This window comes from Neopsephotus bourkii, unplaced genomic scaffold (assembly GCF_033783945.1).
Source record: "Neopsephotus bourkii isolate Nb327-2 ecotype Australia unplaced genomic scaffold, CSIRO-AGI_Nbou_v1 NB_1500, whole genome shotgun sequence".
NCBI classification, from domain to species: Eukaryota; Metazoa; Chordata; class Aves; order Psittaciformes; family Psittacidae; genus Neopsephotus; species Neopsephotus bourkii.
Window position 1 is genome coordinate 13,167 of NW_026901976.1, and position 23,507 is coordinate 36,673.

Consider the following 23,507-nt stretch of genomic DNA (forward strand, 5'->3'; position numbering starts at 1 on the left):
GGTTGAAAAGCAGTGTGGAAGTCAGGATGGTTTTGATCAAGACATTTGGAATGCCAACCGATAGGCAAAGAAAAGAACAGGGCAAACGCAGTGTTGGTCCTGTAATAATTATTATAACAGAATGTGAGTTTTGCTCAAGAGCCCTCCCTGGACTGATCTTCCATGTGCGTTTTCATTCCTTTGTTAAACTCCCATAAATACTTGCCACTGGTTGCTGCATGTGACAAGGAGGTCCACAGCTTGGCTTTCTGGGCTGAGAGCGCACGCTGCCGGCTCGTGTTCAGTTTCTCATCAACCAGCACCCCCACGTCCTTCTCTGCAGGGCCGCTCTGAATCACTTTTCCACCCAGCCTGTAGCTGTGCCAGGGATTGCCCTAACCCAGGTGTAGGACCTTGCACTTGGCTTTGTTGAACGTCATAAACTTCACTGTCCATCTCTCAAGCATGTCAAGGTTCCTCTGGATCCCATCCCTTCCCTCCTGTGTACCAACCGAACCACAGAGGTTGGTGGAAGCAGAAAAGATGCTGATCTGATCAAATGCTATCTGTCTCACCATAACTGGACTGAAAGCAGCAAAACCCGACCTGCATCACCAGTTCAAGTGTCTGGTAGTGAAAATATCCCAGACAGAGGTGCACACTGAATTTGAATTCCAGATGCCTGAAAAAACAAGATAAACCCCTAGAAAGATCTAAGCCTATATAGATTTCACTATTGTTTATCAGAACCCATGCCAGTCACACAAAATATTTAATGTAAATACTCTGCATGCAATTAGTTTTATAGCTCTTTTATTGCTTATAAACCGAATTACGTCATTACTGGTACTTTCTTTGACCGTTATTGTAGTTAAAATATTACTCAAAGACAATCACACCTTTGTGTGTTTAGTGTTTCCTGAGAACCTTTGCTGCATCCTTGCATTTCTGTGATAAGTAGGAATGAGAGCATAACCAGAGATGAGACCAACACCATCTAAACTGCTTGCACACAGTTTGCATTTTTCCTAGCGTTTTTCAACGTCATAAGCATAATGGCATTGAAATTTTATTTCCTCAGCAAAAACTTCATTTTAAGTCAGTAAAAACTCTTCTTTAGTGACGCGGGCAGCAAAGCGTGATTTATGGTTAAATCATGGGCCCTTCTGATTTACCAACCTTCATCATGATAATGATTAAACTCTGCCAACTCTTCCCCCGGCAGCACTGACAGACAGGGAATCTTGTTAGGCTTTAAGGAGTTTAGCACCATGGGGAAGATGCCAGTGACCCTGGCAGACTGGGAGACAGACAGCATGAAGCAGCATGGAAATCTCATACAGATTCTTTGTAGGATCTGTTCACAGCACTCCTACAAGATTTCTTGCCTTATTCTGCCCTTTGCTGTCTCGATACCTGTTGTGCGTGCTCTTACTACATACAGCAATATAGGAATATGGCACATGTATTCCTCAAGGCTAGGGAGGCACAAAGAACATTAACTTAATCACAAGCATTACAGCCACAAACTTAACTACAGTCATTATTTTAAGACCACAGCTTCAAGATCACATCTGTCTTTCACTCATGGGCTCGTGGTATGAGGAATTACTAGGGAAGTATTTACTCAGAAAAGCTTCCATGTTTCCCAGGGGCCAGCACCAACGGGCAATGTTATACTGGACCCCTTTACCATCCCTTTAGTAGTTTCTTGCAGATTTTCACCATTTGCAGTACATGTTGCCCATGACACAAAACCCCTCTATCAAATCCTTCCACATAAAAAGAGCAAAGAATAAAATACAAGCATGGACAGTTAGAATATTTCTCACACTGATTGATTGTTCTACTCTCGTCTGAGTTTACGTATGAGGAAGTCTTTTTATGACTGCTTTATTGCTGCTTGCTCATCATAGGAATTTACTTGATGTGTTTATCTAGCAACAGTTTCATAGCTTTGCTTGCATCTTCCTGGAAAAATACTATGATACAGTGAAAAGAAGTAGAGCGGAGTGACAGTGAAGGAGGGAAGTATTCCTTTGTCTCTGTTCACAAATATGAAGGACTTTTAGCTCAAGGCACAGCCTGCAGTCCAAATTTCCAACGGTTAAAATGGCAGGTTAGCCAGGGAAAAGTTTTTGGCTGAAGAAGCAAGAGTGGCTGCTTTTCTTTGGCAATGTGCATTCAGAGTAGGTATCAGCTTGTTCTGATTTCAGCCGGTGTGGACTTACTTTTCTTCCTAGGAGCTGGCATAGTGCTGTATTTTGGCTTTAGTCTGAGAATAATGTTAATAATACACTGATGTGTCAGTTGTTGGTCAGTAGCAATTACCCTGATCTAGGACTTTTCAGCCTCTCGTGCTCTGCCAGTGAGGAGGAGCACAAGAAGCTGGGAGGATGCAGAGACAGGAGACCTGGCCCAAACCAGCCAAAGGGGTATTTCATACCACAGCACAGCACCCTGGGACAGAAACCGGGGGCAGTTTATGTTGAACAACAGATTAGGGTGATCTTCTGGAATACTTGCTCAGCACTCGTTACTTTTGCCAGGTTTCAGGCCAAGCAGTCCTGCTGAAATCCAGTCTGTTACGCTGATCTACAAAGTTCCCAGCCAGGGCTCTCAGCCATCTTTAAGCTTCCACCTAGGTAGGGATACACAGTACTTCTCATGCCCAGACTCTTCTACCACAAAGGTTGTTAATGAGTGTCTCCTATGGCTCAGGACACAGAGTGGAGCTGTCTAGGGAAGCAGGATGTTTGCACAGGTACCTGCTCACTGGGTATTGGCAGTGCTTTGTACACATACATCAGCAAACAGCCAAAGTTTGCTTGCCCTCAAACTCACTGAGGTGAGGCCATGGGAGGAAAAATAGGCTAAAAAACTTGCTAATCTTACCTGAGGATGCCAGAGGAAACCTTCTTGCATTCTACAGCTGAAAAGTGGTAACAAGAAATAGGACAAGAAGAAATGAGCAGGGGAGGTTTAAATTGCATACTTCTTCACCAAGTGTTGTCAAACGCTTCAACAGGCTGCCCAGGGAAGTGGTGGAGTCACCATCCCTGGAGGTGTTTCAAAGACATATAGATGGGGCACTTGGGGACGTGGTTTAGTGGTGGACTTGGCAGTGCTGGTTTAATGGTTGGACTGCATGATTTTAAAGGTCTTTTCTAATCTAAATAATTCTATGATTTAGGATGGTTCTAGCCTCAAAAGGTCCTCACTTGGAGTATTGTGTGCAGTTCTGGTGTCCTCAACATAAAAAGGACATAGATCTGTTGGAACAAGTCCAGAGGAGGGCCACGAGAATGATCAGGGGACTGGAGCACCTCCCATATGAAGATAGAGAAAGTTGGGGCTGTTCAGCCTGGAGAAGAGAAAGATGCATGGAGACCTCATAGCAGCCTTCCAGTATCTGAAGGGGCCTATAGGGATGCTGAGGACGGACTCTTCATTAGGGGCTGCAGTGATAGGACAAGGGGTGATGGGTTAAAACTTAAACAGGGGAAGTTTAGATTGGATATAAGGAGGAAATTCTTTCCTGTTAGGGTTCTGAGGCACTGGAATGGGTTGCCCAGGGAGGTTGTGAATGCTCCATCCCTGGCAGTGTTCAAGGCCAGGTTGGACGAGGCCTTGGGTGATATGGTTTAGAGCGAGGTGTCCCTGCCCATGGCAGGGGGGGTTGGAACCTGATGATCTTAAGGTCCTTTCGAACCCTAACTATTCTATGATTCTATGATTCTAATTAGGTGAAATAAATGAGTTGAGCCAGCAGCTTACTCCTTCTGGGCAAAAGGCTGTGACTAGCTGAAGACTTTGTCTTCTTTCTTGTCAACAAAGGCAATGAAAACCAGAGGATATTTCTTTCAGACCTACCTTGGTTTTCCTTCACTCACTCTCTCATGTGTGTGTTTAGTATACGGGCCAAGAAGGAGATGCTGATGAGTGCAGGGTCACGGAGGAGACAGCAGCTGTGTGGAGGAACACTTAACACTTGCCATGGGGGTTACTTCTTAGGGCATGGGGGTTACTTCTTAGGGCAAAGAAATCTTTTCCTAAAGCAAGAACATCCTACTAGTCAATACACAACTCTATGGACCAGTACGTGAGTTAGTACACAGTACTAATACTTGTACACAGTCTTAGCAGTTCTGCAATTCAGCTTAGGGTTTCTGCACAAGCATGAAGCCTGCAGGATAGTTCTCAGATTGTGTGCAGGTGACAGTGGGTCAGCAGAGGAGCCGGTAACCCGGCCTGAGGAAGCATTTGCTCTGCTCCGAGCACGCCATGCCCACAGCTCCGGTTCCAGAGACTGCTGCCGAGCACCATTCTCAAAGTCTGCTTTCTCCAGTGGGCTTTTTACAGCCTACAACAAACATGAACTCCACTCCTGCCAAGTGTTTCCTGGCTTTCTTGGTTTGTTTATTTGATTGTGTGCACCCCTTCCCCTCCCCAGAGACATAACACTCATTCTGTATAATCCCCAATTGCTAAAATATCACATTGCTTTTCTGACAAATGAGACAGGAATTAATACACCTAAGATTGTTTTCAAACATCAGTTCCGGATACAGGCATCTAGCTGCTGAGAGAAGGGCTTAGCTTGATAGCACTGACAGTCTTCGCAGAAGCTGGTTGCTGAGTTCAAGGCAACATTTATATATGAAAGAGAGACAACAATTAAACAGATACGGTTTTTAATTGGAAATAATTTAAAAGCTATGATGTAGTCTTATATTACTATAACCCATACAAGGACCACAAATTGTTTTAAGTTCAGGACAATATTGACAACCTATCTTTTGTTCCAGTGAAGACCCACTTATCTTATTAGCTCTTTTCTAGAAGAGCAAGTAGGCAAGCACACTGTCCCTCACCCTAACGTAAAACACCACAAACCCCAGGACAAACATAATAAAAATACCACACAAATTATTACCAGCTTTATTTCATATTCAGCATATAAACACGGGAAGATTCCAGCAGAGCAGTCTGGAATTGCTGCCTGCTAAACAGAGCTGAGTGAACTTGACTGTCTGCCAAAAGAAGGGGCTTCCATACTGCTACGTAGAAAGTGTTCCTGTCCTCCTGTACATCCATTTCCTAGATTTCCAACAATTGTAACAAGGAACAGACTGGGAACTTTCTGGTTATGGAAATGTTGCTAAACACCAATAACTTGTCCCCACATTACTTGCTCTGTTAGAAACATACACAATCACATGCAGCCCTACAGGTAGTGAGATAGTTATCCAACACACTTGACAGCATTGGCTGGAAAAGGTATCTTGATGCTGCTGGGTGTTATGTGTAGGGATGGCCAAATCACAGGCAGATTTAGCTATTAAAAGGCTGCAGGACACCACTCAGTTTCAGCCATCATGCGCCAATTCAGACAGAAGAGTGGAAAATGAAACTGTGCTAGGACATTTTTGTTCCAGTGTGACACAAGGCGCGCCGAACCGAAACCTCTCAGATGAGATTTACAGGCTCCTTGTTACCAGAACTGCACTGCTGGTGCCACTTGGTCTAACTACTTCAGGACTGCCATTGCTATGTCTACATGAGCTAGTAGCTCCAGTCTGACTGTAGTGGAGATGGAGACCAAATACTGATTTGTGTAAGTCCGTGATTTGCAGTAGGAATGCACAAACTTCCCAGCTTGACACATGCTCTTTGAACGGTTTCATCTTTGCTCAGAAGCAACCAGCGCAGGCAGCATTGGCACAGATTTCACATAAATCAGGATCTTGGACAGCCAGGTCTGTTAGAGAGAAAAGAGGGGGTTTCAGTGAAATGGCAAGAGACTTTCTTGGCGAGCAGAGCCACACAGCACGGCATTTGAAGACTCTTCTCTGTAGGCTTAAACTGTAGGTTTAACTAGCAAGAGTGTGCGTGGCTTTAAAGTAACATAGTAAAATATAGCAAACTGTTCTGACTTGCTGACATGTAGGGAGTAAGCAATGTCCCACTTACGGGGGAAGGAACATCACAGGACTGAAAACAGCTAAGGAGGCAGTAAATAAGACCAAGGATGCTAACCTTCAAGACAACAGAGACTGGAACAGAAGCAAGGATAAACCACTTTCTAACTCAGCACTAGGACCTTTCAGCACTAGGATCATTCAGTAAATACAGTGAGGTAGACGAACAGCAACCACCAGAGACTCCCACTCAGCAAGAAAGCCCATGCGTAATTAGGATGCAAATATTATAAGTAACTTCTGGGACTCTCATGAATATGTAAATAGTTTCATAGAAAGCCTGTAAATATGCATGAGTATACTAAATACATAGCCACTGCTGGCAAGCAGTGCGGGCGCTCACCTTTGCAAAACTGTGTGCGCACCCAGTGCTGCAATAAAGAATGCCTGCTTTCTAAAACTCCACATCAAGTCTTAGGGAGTTTCTTTGACCGCCTTTTGCAGTAACTTTTCCATCAGTGTTTTATGAGTTTTAATTTTCTAGGAAGTTGTTACTGCTTGAAGTAAAATCAGTTCTTGCAAAAACCTGGCCTGAAGAATGAGCTCAAACCTGAATTCCTTGGGAAAACAATGGGAATGTGGAGGCAAGAATAATTGGGAGGGTGATTGGGATGTACATGACAGACGTTGCCAAAGAGTGATCCATCTCATTTGGATGTCACACCTCTTTTAGGCTACCTGGAAAAACACCTTCTACACTGATTAGAGAGAGCAGTGAGACCCATTCGGAACTTGCAGTTTGCTAGAACTGAGTGATACAACCCTGATTTTCCTGTAAGCCAGAGGATAGAGCAGGCTCTCTCACTTGAGTCGTGCAAGTTAGCATGCAGCCACCTGGAGGAAGCTTTTGCCTGGTTACAGCAGCCTGATCTGTGCAGGCTACAGCTCAGCTCAGCACATCAGGAACTGTACTGCAGGGTGCTCACAGCCAGTGTTGGCCATCAGCCGTAGGAGGGATAGAAAGGCAGCACGGACTCTCTCCTCTGCTTCAGAAGTGACAGGGCAAGAATCAGGTTTCCTTCCCTGCTGCTACTCGAATGTTTAAAGTTGAAATCGTGACAAAAATGGCAGCTATGCAATATGAGGTACGTACTCAGCCTCTCAAAAATCATGGATGCGTCTTCTCTTTTGCACACAGACTGGAATTCCTCAGGGAGATCTTTTTCATCACATGGAGAGTAGCTAGCCATTGAAAGCACAAAGCGAGGGTTAATGTGTCTGTTCTCATCCATAAGCCCCTTCAGCTTCTTCACAGACTCAAGGGAGAATTTCAAGTCTCCATCCTATGTAGACAGAACCAGAAAAAAAAAGGCATCAGGAAGTCAGCCTTAGGCAAATCTAGACCATTTCAACAATGAGCTCTCCCGAAAACTAGCCTATAGGAAGACGACAGTGTTGAAACCAAGTCTGTATAAAATCAGTGTTAACTGAAAGCAAAATAATCAGCTCTTCAAGGCAAAGACCTTTCAGAGCAGCAGTGAGATCTGGCTGGCCAGTCAGGATCTGCATTACGTGGATGGTGGCAGACTTAGTGCGTTTCTTGCTCCCAAGAGAGACACCTTAAAACCTGGGATTGAAAGATACAGGCTGGTAATCTTCAGCTAGAAAAGATGGCTTGGCAATACATGGTAGAGACTTATGAATTCATGAGCTGAATGGAGGTAAATGGGAGTTTAATTTGTTCACTCTTTCTTCTAATACACCAGTGGAGAAATTCAAGCATTGGCTGGCATGTGGCAAGATCTCACCAAGCAAAAAGAGCTATTCCTTCCTATTGCACATTGTTAAGAGCTGAAATCACCCACCCCAAGGTACTGTGTCAAGTTTTCTTCGATTTAAAACCGCCCACATGATTAATGGAACACAAATTATTGGCAACATAAATATGACACTTCTGACTCAAAGCTCATACCAAAAGCTTCAGGAGGCTGGGACAGTATTCTGGGAAGTATTACTCCATGTTTTATATTGCTAGACCCTCTGCATCTCTTAATGATCATTCCCTCAGTTTCAAGGGGATCTCACTGCTGAGGTTACAAACTTAAACTGCAGGTGTTGCAACTGTGAAGCTTGGTGCTTAAAGTCTGTGTATTCCCGCAGGTGCCCCAGTTTGGCCCAGAAGAGAAATAAGCATTTTCAAATTTACCTTTAGCATGTGTTCTAAGCTGGTTTCATGAACAAGCAGTCAGTAGTCAGTAGGATGATAAGTAACACCTACTCATTCAAAGAAATAAAGTGAAATGGCTTTGATACAGCCTGAGGCCAAATATTGCCACTTGTTTCCGGCTCACGAGCCCAGTGTTGAACAGTGTGAGATTGATGGGCGTGGGTTTACTAACGTTAATTTATGGGTCATTGTTGCCGACAAAATATTAGCTTTTTCTGTATAAATACAGTTCTAGATTCAGCCATTCGTCACAGACCTCGAAAGCATAAAACCGAGAACTATAAAAGGATGGATTTGCACAGGTTCACTTTCAGAGAAACCAGAAAGTAGAAATGAACCCTGAGACACGTATGTCCTGGTGACAAAAACATCCAACAAGTGAACAACAAAACCACTAAAACAATCCACCTCCTCAGGCAACAAAGATGCTGGGGAGGGACTCTTCATTAGGGACTGTAGGGATAGGACAAGGGGCAATGGGTTAAAACTGAAACAGGGGAAGTTTAGATTGGATATAAGGAGGAAATTCTTTCCTCTTAGGGTGGTGAGGCACTGGAATGGGTTGCCCAGGGAGGTTGTGAATGCTCCATCCCTGACAGCGTACAAGGCCAGGTTGGATGAGGCCTTGAGTGACATGGGTCAGAGTGAGGTGTCCGTGCCCACGGCAGGGGGATTGGAACTTGATGATCTTAAGGTCCTTTCCAACCCTAACTATTCTATGATTCTATGATTCAAGAAAGCTCAACAGGAGCAGCATCTTCCCTCCAAGGTGAACATGCACCCTGTGTTGCTGAACTAAGAGACTTTATCACAGAAATAGCACAGCCCAGAACAATCCACCTCTCTAGCTTTTACTTCATACCTAGTAAACCATCTTCCTCCGATTTCCACCATATCAATTCAAGATCTATGATGGAACATGTCAAGATAGTGAATCCCAGTCTTCAAAATCATTATATGAAGTCAAATGAAATTCTGCTTTGCAAAACATTTGGTTAGATGCACAGGAGCATAAGCCAACCTTGTTCACTAATTACTACTTGTCAGACCTTATGCGACCACGATTAGTCTAAGTGAAAGGACACACACGCAGTGTACACTGCATACATCTGTGGGAAAAAATACAGATTTAATGATTAAGGAGACAAAAATCCAAACTACAAAGCGGATCTAAAACTACAGAGCTGCATTTTCTACACTTTTACCCAACAGCTATTATCATTTGGTTATTTTTTATGCTTCCAGTGGAAAACCAATTTTTTTCATTAAGTAGGAAGCTCTCTGTTCCCCCAGAAACACTCTAATGTTACACAGTCATTTGGAAGAAAGTAATAGCTTAAACCTACTATTTCTGGATATCTCTGTCATCCAAAGGAGAAAAACCTGGTATTTCAAGGCACAAAAGTAGGACTTTATACCAGGAAACCTACTGCACACATGCAGAGTCAATAACTGCTTAAGACATATTAATTCTTTGGGTACTCTGAGGAAGTTATTTTACATTTCCATCCAAGACACTCCCAGGTACAGACAAGAGTACTGACTTGCTTGACTGCCTCCAAGTTACACAAAAGTGCTGTGTATCTTGGAAAGGTTTATATAGCCTTCTCTAATACCTCACCTGCCTATTAATAGTTCACTGGGTTCAGCTAAGCAGTTCTTTCACCTATTCGAATGATATTTGTGTAGGCTTCATCTCATAAGCTGATCATTTTCATAAAGAACTTCCTGCCTACAAGCAGGCAAGACAAGACAATTTCTTTTGTCACATCTTGTTTACACCATTCTGTAAAGCTAGAGCTGTTCCCAGTCTAGCAGCTTCACAACACACGGGTTATGTTCAAGAGAAACACAGTGCCTCAGTCTGCAAGGGATTTCAAAGCAGGGATAAGGCTGGTGAAGTTAAACTGCACCATGTTAGTAATGCCCAAAGCACTTCATAGAAAGAAAAACAGAACTACAGCCAGATTAAGTTGGATATCAAGCCAGAGCAAAGCAAAACTTCAGGGTTATTACTTAAGATTGCTGCTGCAACCGCAACACCTCCCATGGTATCAGCACTTCATTGAACCTGCAACAGCAACAAACTAAAGAGCAGAAAACTCACCTGAACGTAGACTGCCTGAGAGCTGTGCACCAGTGAAAGGACTGCAAGGACTGTAAAGGAAAGAAAGCCTTTCATAGTGCTTGCAAAGTACAGCCTTTCCGAATCTGAATGTACCGTAATAGATATTTGAATATCTTTGCTCTTTGCCTTCTTTTTCTGTCTCTCAGACTACCTCCTTTCTTCAAGCACTCTCACAGCCTCGTAGTCAGAGCTCTGTGTTTCCAGTGCAAAGCTGAAGCTTTATAAAGAATTCACATAGCAATTCCTGGGTAATCCATTAAACCAAACTCTTTATTGACATATGATAAACCCTCAGCAGACTATCAGTTATCTACTCCTGAGCAGAGCAGGACATTCACACCCAAGCAGATCCGGGGGTTCTGACTCTCTCCCTCTTTGAGACACTGGCCATGACACAGGCAAGCCAAAGGTGCCAGCCTACACTAAGAAAAACCACAGAGCTTGATCTAATGCAGCACCTGAAACTCAGTCTTTCTCTGAGGGATGCGCTCAGGTTTCTGAGCACGGGCTGCAGAGCTGTGGAAAAGAGAAATTCTGAAGGAGATCAAAACCCCCAGAAGCCTTGGACTGCTCGCTGGCCAGTCAGTGCCCTCTTGTGGGGATTCCAGGAACTAAGAAAGTAGCAATGGCCAAGGAAGATAAACACAGGTTGTGCCTGCGTGTGACCAGCTCTAAAATGTCACCTTGCTTGTGCTTTTTGCTACAACACATTAAAATGGCCATATTAAAAGGCCCAGGGACTGTCCTTAAGGAGGCTGCAATGAATTGCGTTACCCCTCTCTGGGGAGCTCTCTCAGTCTCCCCAGAGCCCAGCTTCAACAGTGAAAACTTCCAATCCCTGCTCCCATGCCTGAGGTTCCAGGACACAAACCTGGTGCCGGGCATCACCTGCAAATGGCGAGCTCTGGAATGGTGCCACCAACACGGCAATCCACCCTGGAACTGATCACCTAAAACTGCATCTGTGTATTGCCCTCTGCTGAGAGCTTTCGGCTCTGCTGGAGAACTGCTCTCAGAGGGCAAACATCCAGCCCCTGCTCCCACACCTGCAGCTGCCAAAGACAGAAAGCTGTTGCTGTGCGCAGCCTGCACCTAGCAAGCCCAGGAACAATCCCACCAACACGGCAATGCACCCTTGATTAGCCACCCAAAACTGCATCTGCATTCTGCATCTGTGTCTTTTCACTTGCACTGATGAAGGTCCCCTCCTAGGGACCCGTGTGGGGATCCTGGAAGAGCTCCGGTACCAAGGCCTTGACCTGGATGTTGCAGATGGTGACGTCTGAAATGGACGCAGCTGCCCAAGAGCTGGTTCCTGCTCAAGACTGTGAGAGACAGCAAAGGGCGATTCTGACAAACTGTAGCTGGTAAAGGAGACACATTTTTGTCCTTGTGGCTGTTCAGCTGCAGGAGGCAGGAAAACCAAAGGATGCAGCAGTTCTGTGACCTTCATGTTTGGCACCTGAGGCCAACGCGCTCCGTGAGGACAACAGGGAGGTCAAGAGAACCTGCACGGCCCCACAAGTAAGCAGTGACAGAGCCGGCATAAAGCCCTCTGCTTTTCTAAGGGACTAAAACCAGGAACCTCAGGGTGCAGGGGTTTTCCTGGCAGCCAGCTGGGTTTGGGACCCCCCGGGTGCTTTGGGAGTGCAGGGAGGGGGTTTGGGGGGCAGATGTGGTTGGAGCGGGTCCCATGAGGGGTTCTGGGGGTCCCAGCAGAGGTTTTGGGGGGTTTGGCGTTCTGGGGCTTTCAGGGTGCAGGGGTAGAGCAGGACGCTTGCTGGGGCTGAGGCTCTGGGGAGGGGAAGGGGCTCCAGGTGCAGGTGGTTTGAGGTGCCAGGGGGTTTCGAGGTGCAGCCCCCAGCAGGGGCCATGGGACAGCAGAGCAGAGCTCAGTTGAAAGGGGCCTACAGCAATCCTGCAGTGCAACTGCCTGACCAATTCAGTGCTGGCCAGAAGTTCAAGCACGGTCTCGAGGGCATAGTCCTTACTGGCATTGTCCATACGGCTCCCCAGCACTCCCAGGCCTGGCACACCAGGGAGCTTGTGCCAATGTCTGAACCCCCTCTTCCTAACCCCAAGTGTGAGCCTGCCCTGGCTCCCAGGGAGATCAGCACCGCCCTCCCCATGTCCCCTCTCCAGGAAGCTGCAGAGAGCTCTGTCCTGCAGCCTCCCCCCTGCTCCCCAGGGAGCCCCTCCTCGCCTGGCCCTGCTTCCCTCGGGACCCCGTCCTGCTCGACGCCCCTTTGGCTCTTCCCCCCTGGAGGCCATCGCTGCTCTGTCCCTCTCCCCCTCCTCCCCCCGACCCACCTGCTGCTGCCCCTCAGCCTCTCCGGCTCGCTCCTGCCCTGCTCCTCCACGGTCTCGAGGGCATAGTCCTTACTGGCATTGTCCATACGGCTCCCCAGCACTCCCAGGCCTGGCACACCAGGGAGCTTGTGCCAATGTCTGAACCCCCTCTTCCTAACCCCAAGTGTGAGCCTGCCCTGGCTCCCAGGGAGATCAGCACCGCCCTCCCCATGTCCCCTCTCCAGGAAGCTGCAGAGAGCTCTGTCCTGCAGCCTCCCCCCTGCTCCCCAGGGACCCCTCCTCGCCTGGCCCTGCTTCCCTCGGGACCCCGTCCTGCTCGACGCCCCTTTGGCTCTTCCCCCCTGGAGGCCATCGCTGCTCTGTCCCTCTCCCCCTCCGACCCCCGCTGCTGCTCCTCAGCCTCTCCGGCTCGCTCCTGCCCTGCTCCTCCCCTCTCCCGCCCTTGCCCACCCCCTCTTCCTGCTCCCTGTGCCCAGGGGCCGCTGTCCCAGCAGGGCCTGGCAGCAGGAGGAGCGCCCCGGGGCCCGCTGGCAGCTGCAGAGCCAGGGCAGGGGCTGCCGGCGGCCATGGTGGTGCTGGGGCTGCGGCCCAGCTCAGGGGAGGGCCGGGGCCAGCGCTGAGGCGAGTGAGCCCCTGCGGAGATGGAGACAGCCCCGCTGTGGGCACAGGCACCGGGCACCCCGACTGCCAGAGCCCCCCGAGCTGCCCCGGCCCGGCCTGCGCCCTGCAGCTGGGCCTGGGCCTGGGCCTGCCCAGGAGGAAGGGGCAGAGCCCAGAGAGGCAGAGGAAGAAGGGCCTGGGCTGAAGAGTTTCCCCGGCAGGACGGAGAGCGGGAGCTGTGGTGAGTGCCGGGCGCTTGGGGCCAGGTCCCCCTCTTCTGCCTCTCAGTGCCCCCAGGATCCCCCCTCCCTTTGCCCTTGCTGGCATTGCTCGCTCCATCTCTGCCCTGCAGCCCAGGGCCCTTTGTGCCTTCCACCTCTCTGTCCTGCTGCCCAGCCCTGGCTTTCTGCCCTCCCTCTGGATCTTGCTCCCATCTCTTATTTTGGCCTCTCTTCCCCTTTGTCCCGCCTCCTGTCTCACCACTTCAAAGCCCTTCCTTTTTCCAAGGACATTTGAGGATGGGCTCTGGGAAATGGCAGAAAGAACCCTGCTCTTTTGTCCTTGTCTGGTGATGTTCTGTGAACTTTGGCAAGCCAGGGGAAGAGTGCTTGGAAGAGCCTCTTGTTGGAGAGTAACGTGTTCCTATCGTGTGCCTGTCTTCACCTTATGGTGCAGGTTTCCTGCATGAAGCAGGAGTTTGCTGACCTCTGAGCTTGCCTTGGCTTGGTAAATGTCACAGTTGTTGTCTTCACAGGGAGTGAAGCTGGGATGGCAACACAACAAGCTGGAGCAAAACCAGCGGGAAATGCCACTTTCTTCCCGATTGCTGCGTGATAAAGTCAGAGCAAGTAAAGGCACTTGCAGGTGGCTTTTCTGTGCAGTCTTTGTGAGGAGCTCTGGGTAGGGATTGATTTGCGTGCAGCAAGGCATCAGTGAGGAAAGAAAAGCAGGGCCTGTCTGAAGAGCTGGTTCAGCACAGGCAGGGTTTGAGCCTTTGCGCTGGAAGAGGTCTGTGCCACAGCTCCTAAGCACAGCAGATGAGCTGTCTGTAAGGAAAGTTGCCTTCGAAGTGAGGCTAGATTTGTTAAACTGGCTCCTCTGTTGCAGCTCTTTTGGCAGTATTGACATTATGCCCCAGCTGCGTGGCAGCGTGTTCACGCGGGCCATCGAGGTCTTTTCAGGGGTACTGCTGGAGTGCAGGTGGTGAGACTGGGTGTAGTAATGTTAATAACTAGATATTAATAACTTGAAAGCTAAGAGCACCTCCGGTATGAAGACGGGTTGAGAACACTGGGGCTGTGCAGCCTGGAGAAGGGAAGCTGTGTGGAGACCTCAGAGCAGGCATCCCCACCCATGGAAGGGGGTTGGAACTGGATGATCTTAAGGTCCTTTCCAACCCAGACCATTTTGTGATTCTGTGATGTGTTTGAGAAGTAATTCCCCATGTATTTAGGTGTGTAGAGCTGGTGATTCCTCTGGCTGCGGAATTCCTGCTATTTCATCCCATCATTTGGAAGGAATGAAAAGAAAGCTTGGAGCTTGGAGGAAGGAGACCTCCTTTCCTTCTTGCCTATGGGGATGCCCAGAGCTGGTGCCAAGATTTGATCAGATGTTGCCCTCCATCCATCCCCTGCCCTGGCTGGTCGGACAGCAGCACCCTATGGTGTAGAAGGTAAGGGACATCAGTCTCAAGAGGTGCTCTCTTCTACCTGTGGTCACTTTCTGTCCCACAGCTTCTCTGTGCCCCTTCCTGAAAGCTCATTCCCAGTCTTGTTTGAGAACAGCTGCTCTACCATGGCCCTTTAGCACAAGCGGTGTTTAGGTACAGGAGGTCCGGATGGGTCTTGGCCTGCCATGACATGAACTTTTTACAGGTCTCTACGTAGCTTGGAACAAAGGGGACATGAATTCACTGACATCCATGTTAACTGACATGCATCCAATGTTCGTTGACATCCACCTCACAACTGATCCTGTGGCGATGGCAGAGCAGAGCCGCACACAGCAGCATCGCCACATCAGCAGCCAACCCAAAGGCTGGTGAGGCCACAGAGTCCCAAGTGAGGGCTTGGCGGAAAGGCCGGATTGTGCAAGGGAGCCAGTGAAGGTCAGGGACGAGAGGGAAAGGTGTAGGGAGAGGCAGAGCAGTTGAGGAGCAGGGGAGGAGGGAAACACAAGCAGAGCCAGGACGCGGTGCAAGAAGGGGGCTTTAGCCCAGGAGCAAGCAGAGGAAGATGGTCCTAGGCAGGCAGAGCCTGCTGCTCTGGCGGATGAGCCAATCAGGGCTGAGCAGAGGGTCGCCAGCCAATCAGGGCGCGTTGAGGCAACTGGATGCGGTTTCCAAGGCAACGGGCCCCATTCTGACAGCAAACTCACTGGGTGCAAAGGGAGGCTGCAGCTGTGCCACAGCGGCATTAAGGGATCGCAGGCTCTTTGGGTTGGGTCCTGGTGCAGGCCCCATTCACAGCAGCATGGTGGTCCCAGAGAGCAGCGCTGGCAGCAGCGAGGCCTGGGAAGATGTGTGCCTCAAATACCGCTCATTGCTGAAGCAGCTGACGCACAACAGCAAGCAGCACATCAACATCCTGACCATCCTGGCTGCGGAGAACATGCGCTTCACTAAGGGCATTGTGTCCCTGATTGAGGCACAGATCACCAAGGTTTTTATATGGCACTGACTCCTACTTGTACCCGTACTGCTGGAGGGACCAGCTGGGGCAGCAGGCATGGGTGGCCTTAGGGCTAGAAGGAAGGGTGTCAGAGAGATGGAGTGCTGAGGAGCACAGGAGACAGGCAGCACGAGGTGCAGGGGTTACAGGAGGAGGAATGTAGAAGGGACAAGGAGAGACAGCAAAGTGGGCAGGGGACTCCCAGGAGGGCAAGAGACCTCCCTCCCTGCTTGTACTAGAAGAGGGTTTGGGACTCATCCCACCAAAAGCTCTGGGAGAGCAGCATGTCTCACGATTGAAGCCCCATATCAGTTTCTTCTCATTACTCCAGGCTCCTGCAACCCTAAAACTGCCGCTCCTCTACCTGATGGATTCCATTATCAAGAATGTGGGAGGATACTATCTGCCTGCATTTGCTAAAAACCTACCTTTCATATTTCCTCGTGTGTTTGAACAGGTATGCACACTTTCAGATGAGTTCTGTAATCTCAGCAGCATTTGTTCCTGGTAGGACATACATGCTTTCCATTTGGGGTTTTCTTGTTCTGCTGCCCTGTCTTTAATGTTTTGCTCTTAACGAGAGGCGATGGGCATAAACTGAAAGGCAGGAAGGTCCACCTGAACTTGGGGAAGAGCTCATTTACTAAGAGGGCGACTGAGCACTGGGATGCAATGCCCAGAGCAGTTTTGTGCCTCTTTCCCTGTTGCCTTCCAATATTTTTGTTACTTCTTTTTCCCCCACAGAAATTGGGCAAGTAAATGAGACTTTTGATAGGGAAATAGTTGAAAGAACGTTTTCAGAGAATGGTAATGTGCAATAAAATCTTCAGATAGCCTTGAAACAACAATTCCACATTCGAGCTTCTGTTCCTCAGTGCATGGGTATAGATGTATGACCTGCACTGCTTACAAATTCTGTAGAGCTAATTCAAGGTGTTAAAATGGCAAACTGTTCATGGAGTTAGAAAATAGATGAAATCTTTAGTTCAACAGAAAAGGTCAAGAAATTGTTTTGTATTAACTTAACAAGCTGTGCAATTGTTTGATTGGTTTAGGTCGATGCAGATACTAAGAAATGTTTATTTAAACTACGCTCCACATGGAACGGCATTTTTCCTGTGAAGAAACTACTTGTACTGGATAGCAGAGTGAGCACATTAGATCCGGCTTGGCCAATTAAACCCCTGCCTGCAGACCTGGATCTTTCCAGCATCATTGCGAAACGCAAGTTCCCAAAGAGATCAGTAAGTTTGTGTGCCTGCTGCATGCACCGATGGTGATACGTGTAGTTGTCATTGTTTGTCTGCTGCTGTCTGACGATTTAGCGCGTTAATAATGAAGTATGTGAGCTCTGTACACGGGCAAGAGGATTTCCTGAGCTGAGACTATTGGATAGGTTGGGGTTTTAGATTTCAAAACCCTCTTCCAGATTGTGGAACAATTACAAAGTTCTTGGGGTTTTTGCTTGTCACTTCTCTCCAAAATGCTGCCTGCCCATGGTCCTTGTCTTCCATCTGTTCTTGTCGCTCACAGCAAGCCAGGCTAATTCAGTTATATTTGGTCTGATAGAAGAAGGAAGCCCAATTGTTGGAAGTAAAATCAGTTTCCTCATTAGCTCAGGCTGGTTTGATGCCACCATCAGAAGACAGTGGTTAAGCTGCATTGTCTTACATTCTTAAGTGAGAGCCTCCCTATGTTTGATAGTGAATTATACCAAAATAAAGCACCTCAAAAGTGCAGAAATATGAAAATTAGATCAGATGCTGGGCACCTTAGTTGCCCTGAACCTGTGGAATATGTAGGAAAACTAATGCTGTCATGAGAACATGTGCCTGGGTGATGTATTTTTCAGTACTGACTTTGATTTACTGATTTTGCAGGAACGGGAAAGCACAACAGAATCTGGAATAAGCAGGCAAGATCGAGGACTGAAAAGGCGTCTTCAGGGGAAGTCAGAGGATAGAGAGGAGGAGGTGAAGGAAAAGAGAAATAAGGGAAGTATGGAGAAAAAAGAAGAGGAACATGAGACTTGTGAACACAGACCAGCAGGCAACGGAAATGAAGTAATTGACGGTGCTCTTCAGAAACAAGGCACGGCTACAGAGGATGCCAGAGGAAAATCAACCACGTTGTTCATGACACAACTGTTCAGATAAACTGAGGTGTTCTTTCTTTTGTTGTTTTGCTTGCTTCTGCTTTCTTCCAGTTTACTTCTTTCTGAAAAAAAAATAAACTGAATTGTTAGAATTCAGTAAACTGAAATACTGAAATGAAACAATGGAAAACTGAAATGAAGAAAACCCTAAAAGAATGAATGAAAATAATGAAAGGAAACAGAATGAAAGGAAAAGCTGAAATAACATGGTGAAATAATGAAAATAAATAGTAAAATGAAAAAAGCGAGGGAAGGAGGGAGGGAAGTAGGCATGCAGGAAAGGAAGAATGGATGGAAGGAAGGGAGGAAGGAAGGAAGGTAGGAAGAAAGAAAAACGAAGGGAGGGAAGGAAGAAAGAAATAATAGAGAAAGAAAAAGGAATGAATGAATGCCTGAATGAGAGTAATACTAATTAAATGCAATATAATTAATTTAAATACAGGAATGAAATGAAATAATAAAATCATACAATAATTTGGGTTGGAAAGGACCTTAAAGCTCATTGAGTTCCAACCCCATGCCATGGGCAGGACCACCTTTAAAAGACCAGGTTGCTGCAAGCCCCATCCAACCTGGACTTTGAACACTGCCAGGGATGGGGCAGGCACAGCTCCTCTGGGCACCCTGTGCCAGCGCCTCAGCACCCTCTTCCTCCTGTAACAATTTGTTGCAAATGAAGTGAAATGAAACTAAATGAAATGAAATGAAGTTCTGTCTATGAACTCACATGAAATCCCGTTTCAACCTGTAACCTTGGTGAGTCTTCAGAATGCTTGTGGAGCAGAAAAAACATCCGATGTGCAGGCAAACAACAGGCTCATGGTTATGTGACTCATGGTCAGTGCAGGGAATAGAGTGGCATGGCATAGCATAGCACAGCATTAGGGTTTCAAGGTGTGATCTGGAGTGCAGGGGGAATGTTGGGAGGCTCTGGGGAGATTTTGGGGTGCGTGAGGCTTTTGGGGTGCAGGGGTTTTCCTGGCAGCCAGCTGGGTTTGGGACCCCCAGGGGGGTTTGGGCATGCAGGGAGGGGGTTTGGGGGGCAGAGATGGTTGGAGTGGGTCCCATGAGGTATTTTGGGGGTCCCAGCAGAGGTTTTGGGGGGTTTGGCGTTCTGGGGGTTTCAGGGTGCAGGGGTAGAGCAGGAAGCTTGCTGGGGCTGAGGCTCTGGGGAGGGGAAGGGGCTCGAGGTGCAGGTGGTTTGAGGTGCCTTTCCTGTCCTTTGAGAAATTCATATATAACACATCAAAACACCCAGGGACCTGTATTCTTGAGATGCAGGTGAAGAGCAGTGATGCTACAGTGACATCAGGTTCTGCTCTGAGTGCTGGGTACTTCAGCCTCAAGGCCGAGTGGGCATAGACATGATGCATCTGTTGGTTTTCACCACTTCCCTGTCACCTTCTTTAAAATGGATCCATTCTGATCCTCCTTTGGGGTGGGAGCAGGACAGAGCTCCAAATCTTGCTTGTCTTTAAGACCCCAGGAAAGAAGCCAAGGCTCTGGGGGAAACTGCACAGTATTACTTGGGGTAGGGAGGAACTGAAGTTCAAGCAGAAACTGCCCCTCGCAGACCTGATGGCTGTTTGCACATCTTCCCCTCAGGCGAGAAATGATGCCGCTGCTGTCCCTGCTCTTCTCTGCGCTCTTCATCCTCTTTGGCACTGTTATTGTTCAGGCTTTCAGGTGAGTGCACACCAAAAGGCCCTCAGGGATCTTAGAGTCCAGGCATGAGCAGCTCAGTCTGATCTGGTGCCTTAAACACACTCAAGATCATCTTCCTCTGCAGCGATTCCAGCGACACAAGGGACAGTCCTCCCTCAGAGAAAGAAGAAACCGCAGCAAAGACTGAGAAGAACGACGCGAACTTCGGCAAAGAGAGCAACAGGTTCCCCCCCTAACTTCTTCCCAACTGTTTTCTGCCCATGCTAGCGAGGACAGGGGTGCTCAAACTCACTTGTTAAGCAATTCCCACCACGTTTGCCCAGACGACATCCGTAGGGTAAGGGTAAAGGTCTGCCTGACTCGTTGAGGATCCAAGTCTGGATCTGCTACCCTGCTTGAACTGGCCTTATCTACAGGGTTTATGGGGCAGCTCAGCACGAGGGGTGGGTTCATGGTTTCTCTGTCCTTGGTTCCTCGTGCTCCCTCATTCCCCTTTCACTCAGTGACTGTTTCTTTGCAGCAGGATTCCCAAAAAGGGCTTTGTGGAGGTGACGGAGCTGACGGACATCAACTACAAGAGTAACTTGGTTCGCCTCAGGCCGGGTCACATGAATGTGGTCTTGATCCTGTCCAACTCAACCAAAACTGCCCTCCTTCAGAAGTTTGCCCTGGAGGTCTACACGTTCACAGGGTAGGCTGGGGCCCTTGCCCAGGTTTCTGGTACTGTTTTAACACCTTGCATAAGGCCGCTCTGGTTTTCAGAGTTTTCGGTATATTTTTTTTTCAGTAAACTTTCCTGTTTTCCAACAGCCTTTTTCATGTGACTGATGGTTGTCATTTTTCTTACCTTTCTGCTTTCTCTGCTGTCTCATCTATGATTATATAAACACCCCCCTACATGGATCTTGAGGCAAGTTTTGATTAGGGAATAAGGAGCTTTTGAGGATGAAGAATGTCCTAGCCTCAGGGGCTAGGAAGAAGGGCACGGGGGATATGGAGTGCTGAGGAGCACAGGAGACAGGCAGCACAAGGTGCAGGGGTTACAGGAGGAGGAATGTAGAAGGGACAAGGAGAGACAGCAAAGTGGGCAGGGGACTCCCAGGGGGGCAAGAGCCCTCCCTCCCTGCTTGTACTAGAAGAGGGTTTGGGACTCATCCCACCAAAAGCTCTGGGAGAGCAGCATGTCTCACGATTGAAGCCCCATATCAGTTTCTTCTCCTTGCTCCAGGCTCCTGGAATCCTGAAACTGCCGCTCCTCTACCTGATGGATTCCATTATCAAGAACGTGGGAGGAGATTTTGGACCTGCAATTGCTAGAAACCTAACTTTAATATTCCCCTGCGTGTTTGAAGAGTTATGCACACTTCCAGATAAGTTCTGTAATCTCAGCAGCATTTGCTCCTGGTAGGACATACATGCTTTCCATTTGGGGTTTTCTTGTTCTGCTGCCCTGTCTTTAATGTTTTGCTCTTAACGAGAGGCGATGGGCATAAACTGAAAGGCAGGAAGGTCCACCTGAACTTGGGGAAGAACCCACTTACTGAGAGGGCGACTGAGCACTGGGATGGAATGCCCAGAGCAGTTGCTGTGCCTCTTCCCCTGTTGCCTTCCAATGGTTTTGTTACTGTATTTTTTTGCCCACAGAAATTGGGCAAGGAAAATGACACTTTTGCTAGGGAAATAGTTGAAAGAAAGTTTTCAGAGAATGAAATCTGAGCAATAAAACCTTCAAATAGCCTTGACACAACAATTCCACATTTGAGCTTCTGTTCCTCAGTGCATGAGTATAGATGTATGACCTGCACTGCTTACAAGTGCTCTAGAGCAAGGTGTTAAAATGGCAAACTGTTCCTAGAGACAGGAAATAGATGAAATCTTTAGTTCGACAGAAAACATCAAGAAGTTGTTTTCTATTCCCTTAACAAGCCCTACAATTGTCTGATTGTTTTAGGTGGATGCAAAGACTAAGAAGAGTTTATTTCAGTTATGCTCTACGTGGAACGGTCTTCTTCCAGCAAAGAAACTACTAGTAGTTGACATCAAAGTGAACGTGTTAGATCCAGCTTGGCCAATTAAACCCCTCCCAGCAAACCTGGACTTCTCCAGTATCCTTGCAAAACGCAAGTTCCCAAAGAAATCAGTAAGTTTGTGTGCCTGCTGTGCGAGCAGATGCTGATACGTGTAGATGTCATTGCCTGTCTGCTGCTGTCTGACAATTTAGCGCATTAATAATGAAGTATGTGACCTCTGTACACGGGCAAGAGGATTTCCTGAGCTGAGACTCTTGGATAGGTTGGGGTTTTAGGTTTCAAAACTCTCTTCCGGATTGCGGAACAATGACAAAGTTCTTGGGGTTCTGTTTTTCACTTCTCTCCAAAATGCTGCCTGCCCATGATCCTCGTCTTCCATCTCTTCTTGTCACTCACCGCAAGCCAGGCAACCTCAAATGTATTTGCTCTTAGAGAAGAAGGAAGCCCAATTGTTGGAAGTAAAATCAGTTTCCTCATTAGCTCAGGCTGGTTTGATGCCACCATCAGCAGATGGGGGTTAAGCTGCATTGTCTTACATTCTTAAGTGAGAGTTCCCCTTTGTTGATAGCTAATTATTAAAGAAAAGGACTTCTGAAGTGTAGAAATATGAAAATTAGATCAGATTCTTGGCAGCTCAGTTGGCTTGAGCATGTGGAATATGTAGAAAAACTGATGCTCTCATGTAGGTAGTTAGGGTCTGGCGGTCGGAAGATGTCGCGCTGTACGGAAAGATAAGACCCCCCTCCGAGTCGCCAATAGGGCCTAGCCTAGGTCGTAAGCAGAGGGACGTGACGTTGTAAACCCAGGCTATATAACACCGTGTTACTCGCCAGTAAATGCCATTTGCCATCCACCACATTGGTGTCCGTGAGCTGATGGCCCGAGCAGCCTGGGATTGCTCGCCATGCTGTTCCTGAACCAGGTCGCCACGCCAATGAAGGCAACACTGTCATGAGAACATGTGCCTAGGTGATGCATTTTGCAATACTGACTTTGAATTACTCATTTTGCAGCAATGTGAAAGCACAACAGAATCTGGAATAAGAATGATGAATACAGAGAACTCAGAAAATCTATGTGTAAAAGAAGGGAGTCTAAGTCCAAGTCCAAAGTGGTCACCATGTACACAAGAGAGGAGCGCACGGAAAAGGAGATGTGGGAGTTTATCTAAGAGTTCATCACCTCCTAAAATAAGGAAGGTATGTCACATAGGCCCTAAGCAGCCTCCTGTTGAAGAAGGCTTATGCAGTCCTTCGTGGACCTTTCAACACCAGACTGGCATGGCTCACTCTGGGAAGGACTTTCCCATGTATAAAATCATTGAGAAACTTACACATGAATTTCAAGGAAAAACAAGCACAAATGAGGGCTCCTCCACAAGAGATACTGCTCCAGTCTCCACTGGGCAGCTTCAAAGACAGAGTGGGAGGGCTGAACTTACACCCCCTCCTAGAGTAATGAATTCAAACCTGGGTTTACAAGGACTAAGTGGAGCATCCTATGACCGAGCCAACAATCACGTGGAGGGCAGGGACAACCATGGTAACAGGACTGTATGGATTAGATGGCCTGGCACATCAGAGCCACAGAAGTATAAGGCTCTAGTAGACACCCCAGTAGTGCACCCTAATCCCATCCAGGGTCACAATCTATTTGTATTTCTGCAGTGACAGCAGCATCCCAACTCAAATAAGCCTGGCTGGGAAGGAGTGCCAAAAGCATCCCTCTGTGACTGGCCCAGAGGCATTTCAAGCACCAAAAAGCACCAGACAGGGTACCTCTGCCCTTTTGCCATAGCTGCTTTAGAGACACAGGAAATGAAG

General features: G+C 47.7%; 2 protein-coding genes and 1 long non-coding RNA gene across 7 annotated transcripts; 1 reads left to right on the plus strand and 2 right to left on the minus strand.

Annotated features, from left to right (window-relative positions):
• Nucleotides 1-4,925: 4,925 nt before the first annotated feature.
• On the minus strand, nt 4,926-10,385 carry LOC133220975 (guanylin-like). Of its 4 annotated transcripts, none has more exons than XM_061369477.1 (3): nt 10,235-10,385; nt 7,054-7,243; nt 4,926-5,740 (listed from the first exon to the last, which is right to left on the minus strand). In XM_061369477.1, exons 1-3 carry the CDS (start codon nt 10,307-10,309, stop codon nt 5,673-5,675), a joined length of 333 nt encoding a protein of 110 aa, XP_061225461.1. In that variant the 5' UTR covers nt 10,310-10,385; the 3' UTR covers nt 4,926-5,672. The 4 variants fall into 4 exon arrangements, 1 of the variants encoding a protein (XP_061225461.1); XR_009727838.1 differs by lacking the exons at nt 4,926-5,740; nt 10,235-10,385 and adding exons at nt 6,793-6,943; nt 7,873-8,015; XR_009727839.1 differs by lacking the exons at nt 4,926-5,740; nt 10,235-10,385 and adding exons at nt 6,796-6,946; nt 7,873-8,015.
• Nucleotides 10,386-16,572: 6,187 nt separating this feature from the next.
• LOC133220980 (uncharacterized) lies at nt 16,573-21,661 on the minus strand. Its single transcript, XR_009727840.1, has 2 exons — nt 21,501-21,661; nt 16,573-16,783 (listed from the first exon to the last, which is right to left on the minus strand). It is a non-coding gene; the product is annotated as an uncharacterized LOC133220980 (long non-coding RNA).
• Nucleotides 19,404-20,368, plus strand: LOC133220976 (dnaJ homolog subfamily C member 16-like). Of its 2 annotated transcripts, none has more exons than XM_061369478.1 (3): nt 19,404-19,675; nt 19,779-19,877; nt 20,175-20,368. In XM_061369478.1, the coding sequence occupies exons 1-3, from the start codon at nt 19,602-19,604 to the stop codon at nt 20,347-20,349; spliced, it is 348 nt and encodes a 115-aa protein (XP_061225462.1). In that variant the 5' UTR covers nt 19,404-19,601; the 3' UTR covers nt 20,350-20,368. The 2 variants fall into 2 exon arrangements, with proteins under 2 accessions (XP_061225462.1, XP_061225463.1); XM_061369479.1 differs by having other exon boundaries at nt 20,178-20,368.
• Nucleotides 21,662-23,507: the final 1,846 nt, after the last annotated feature.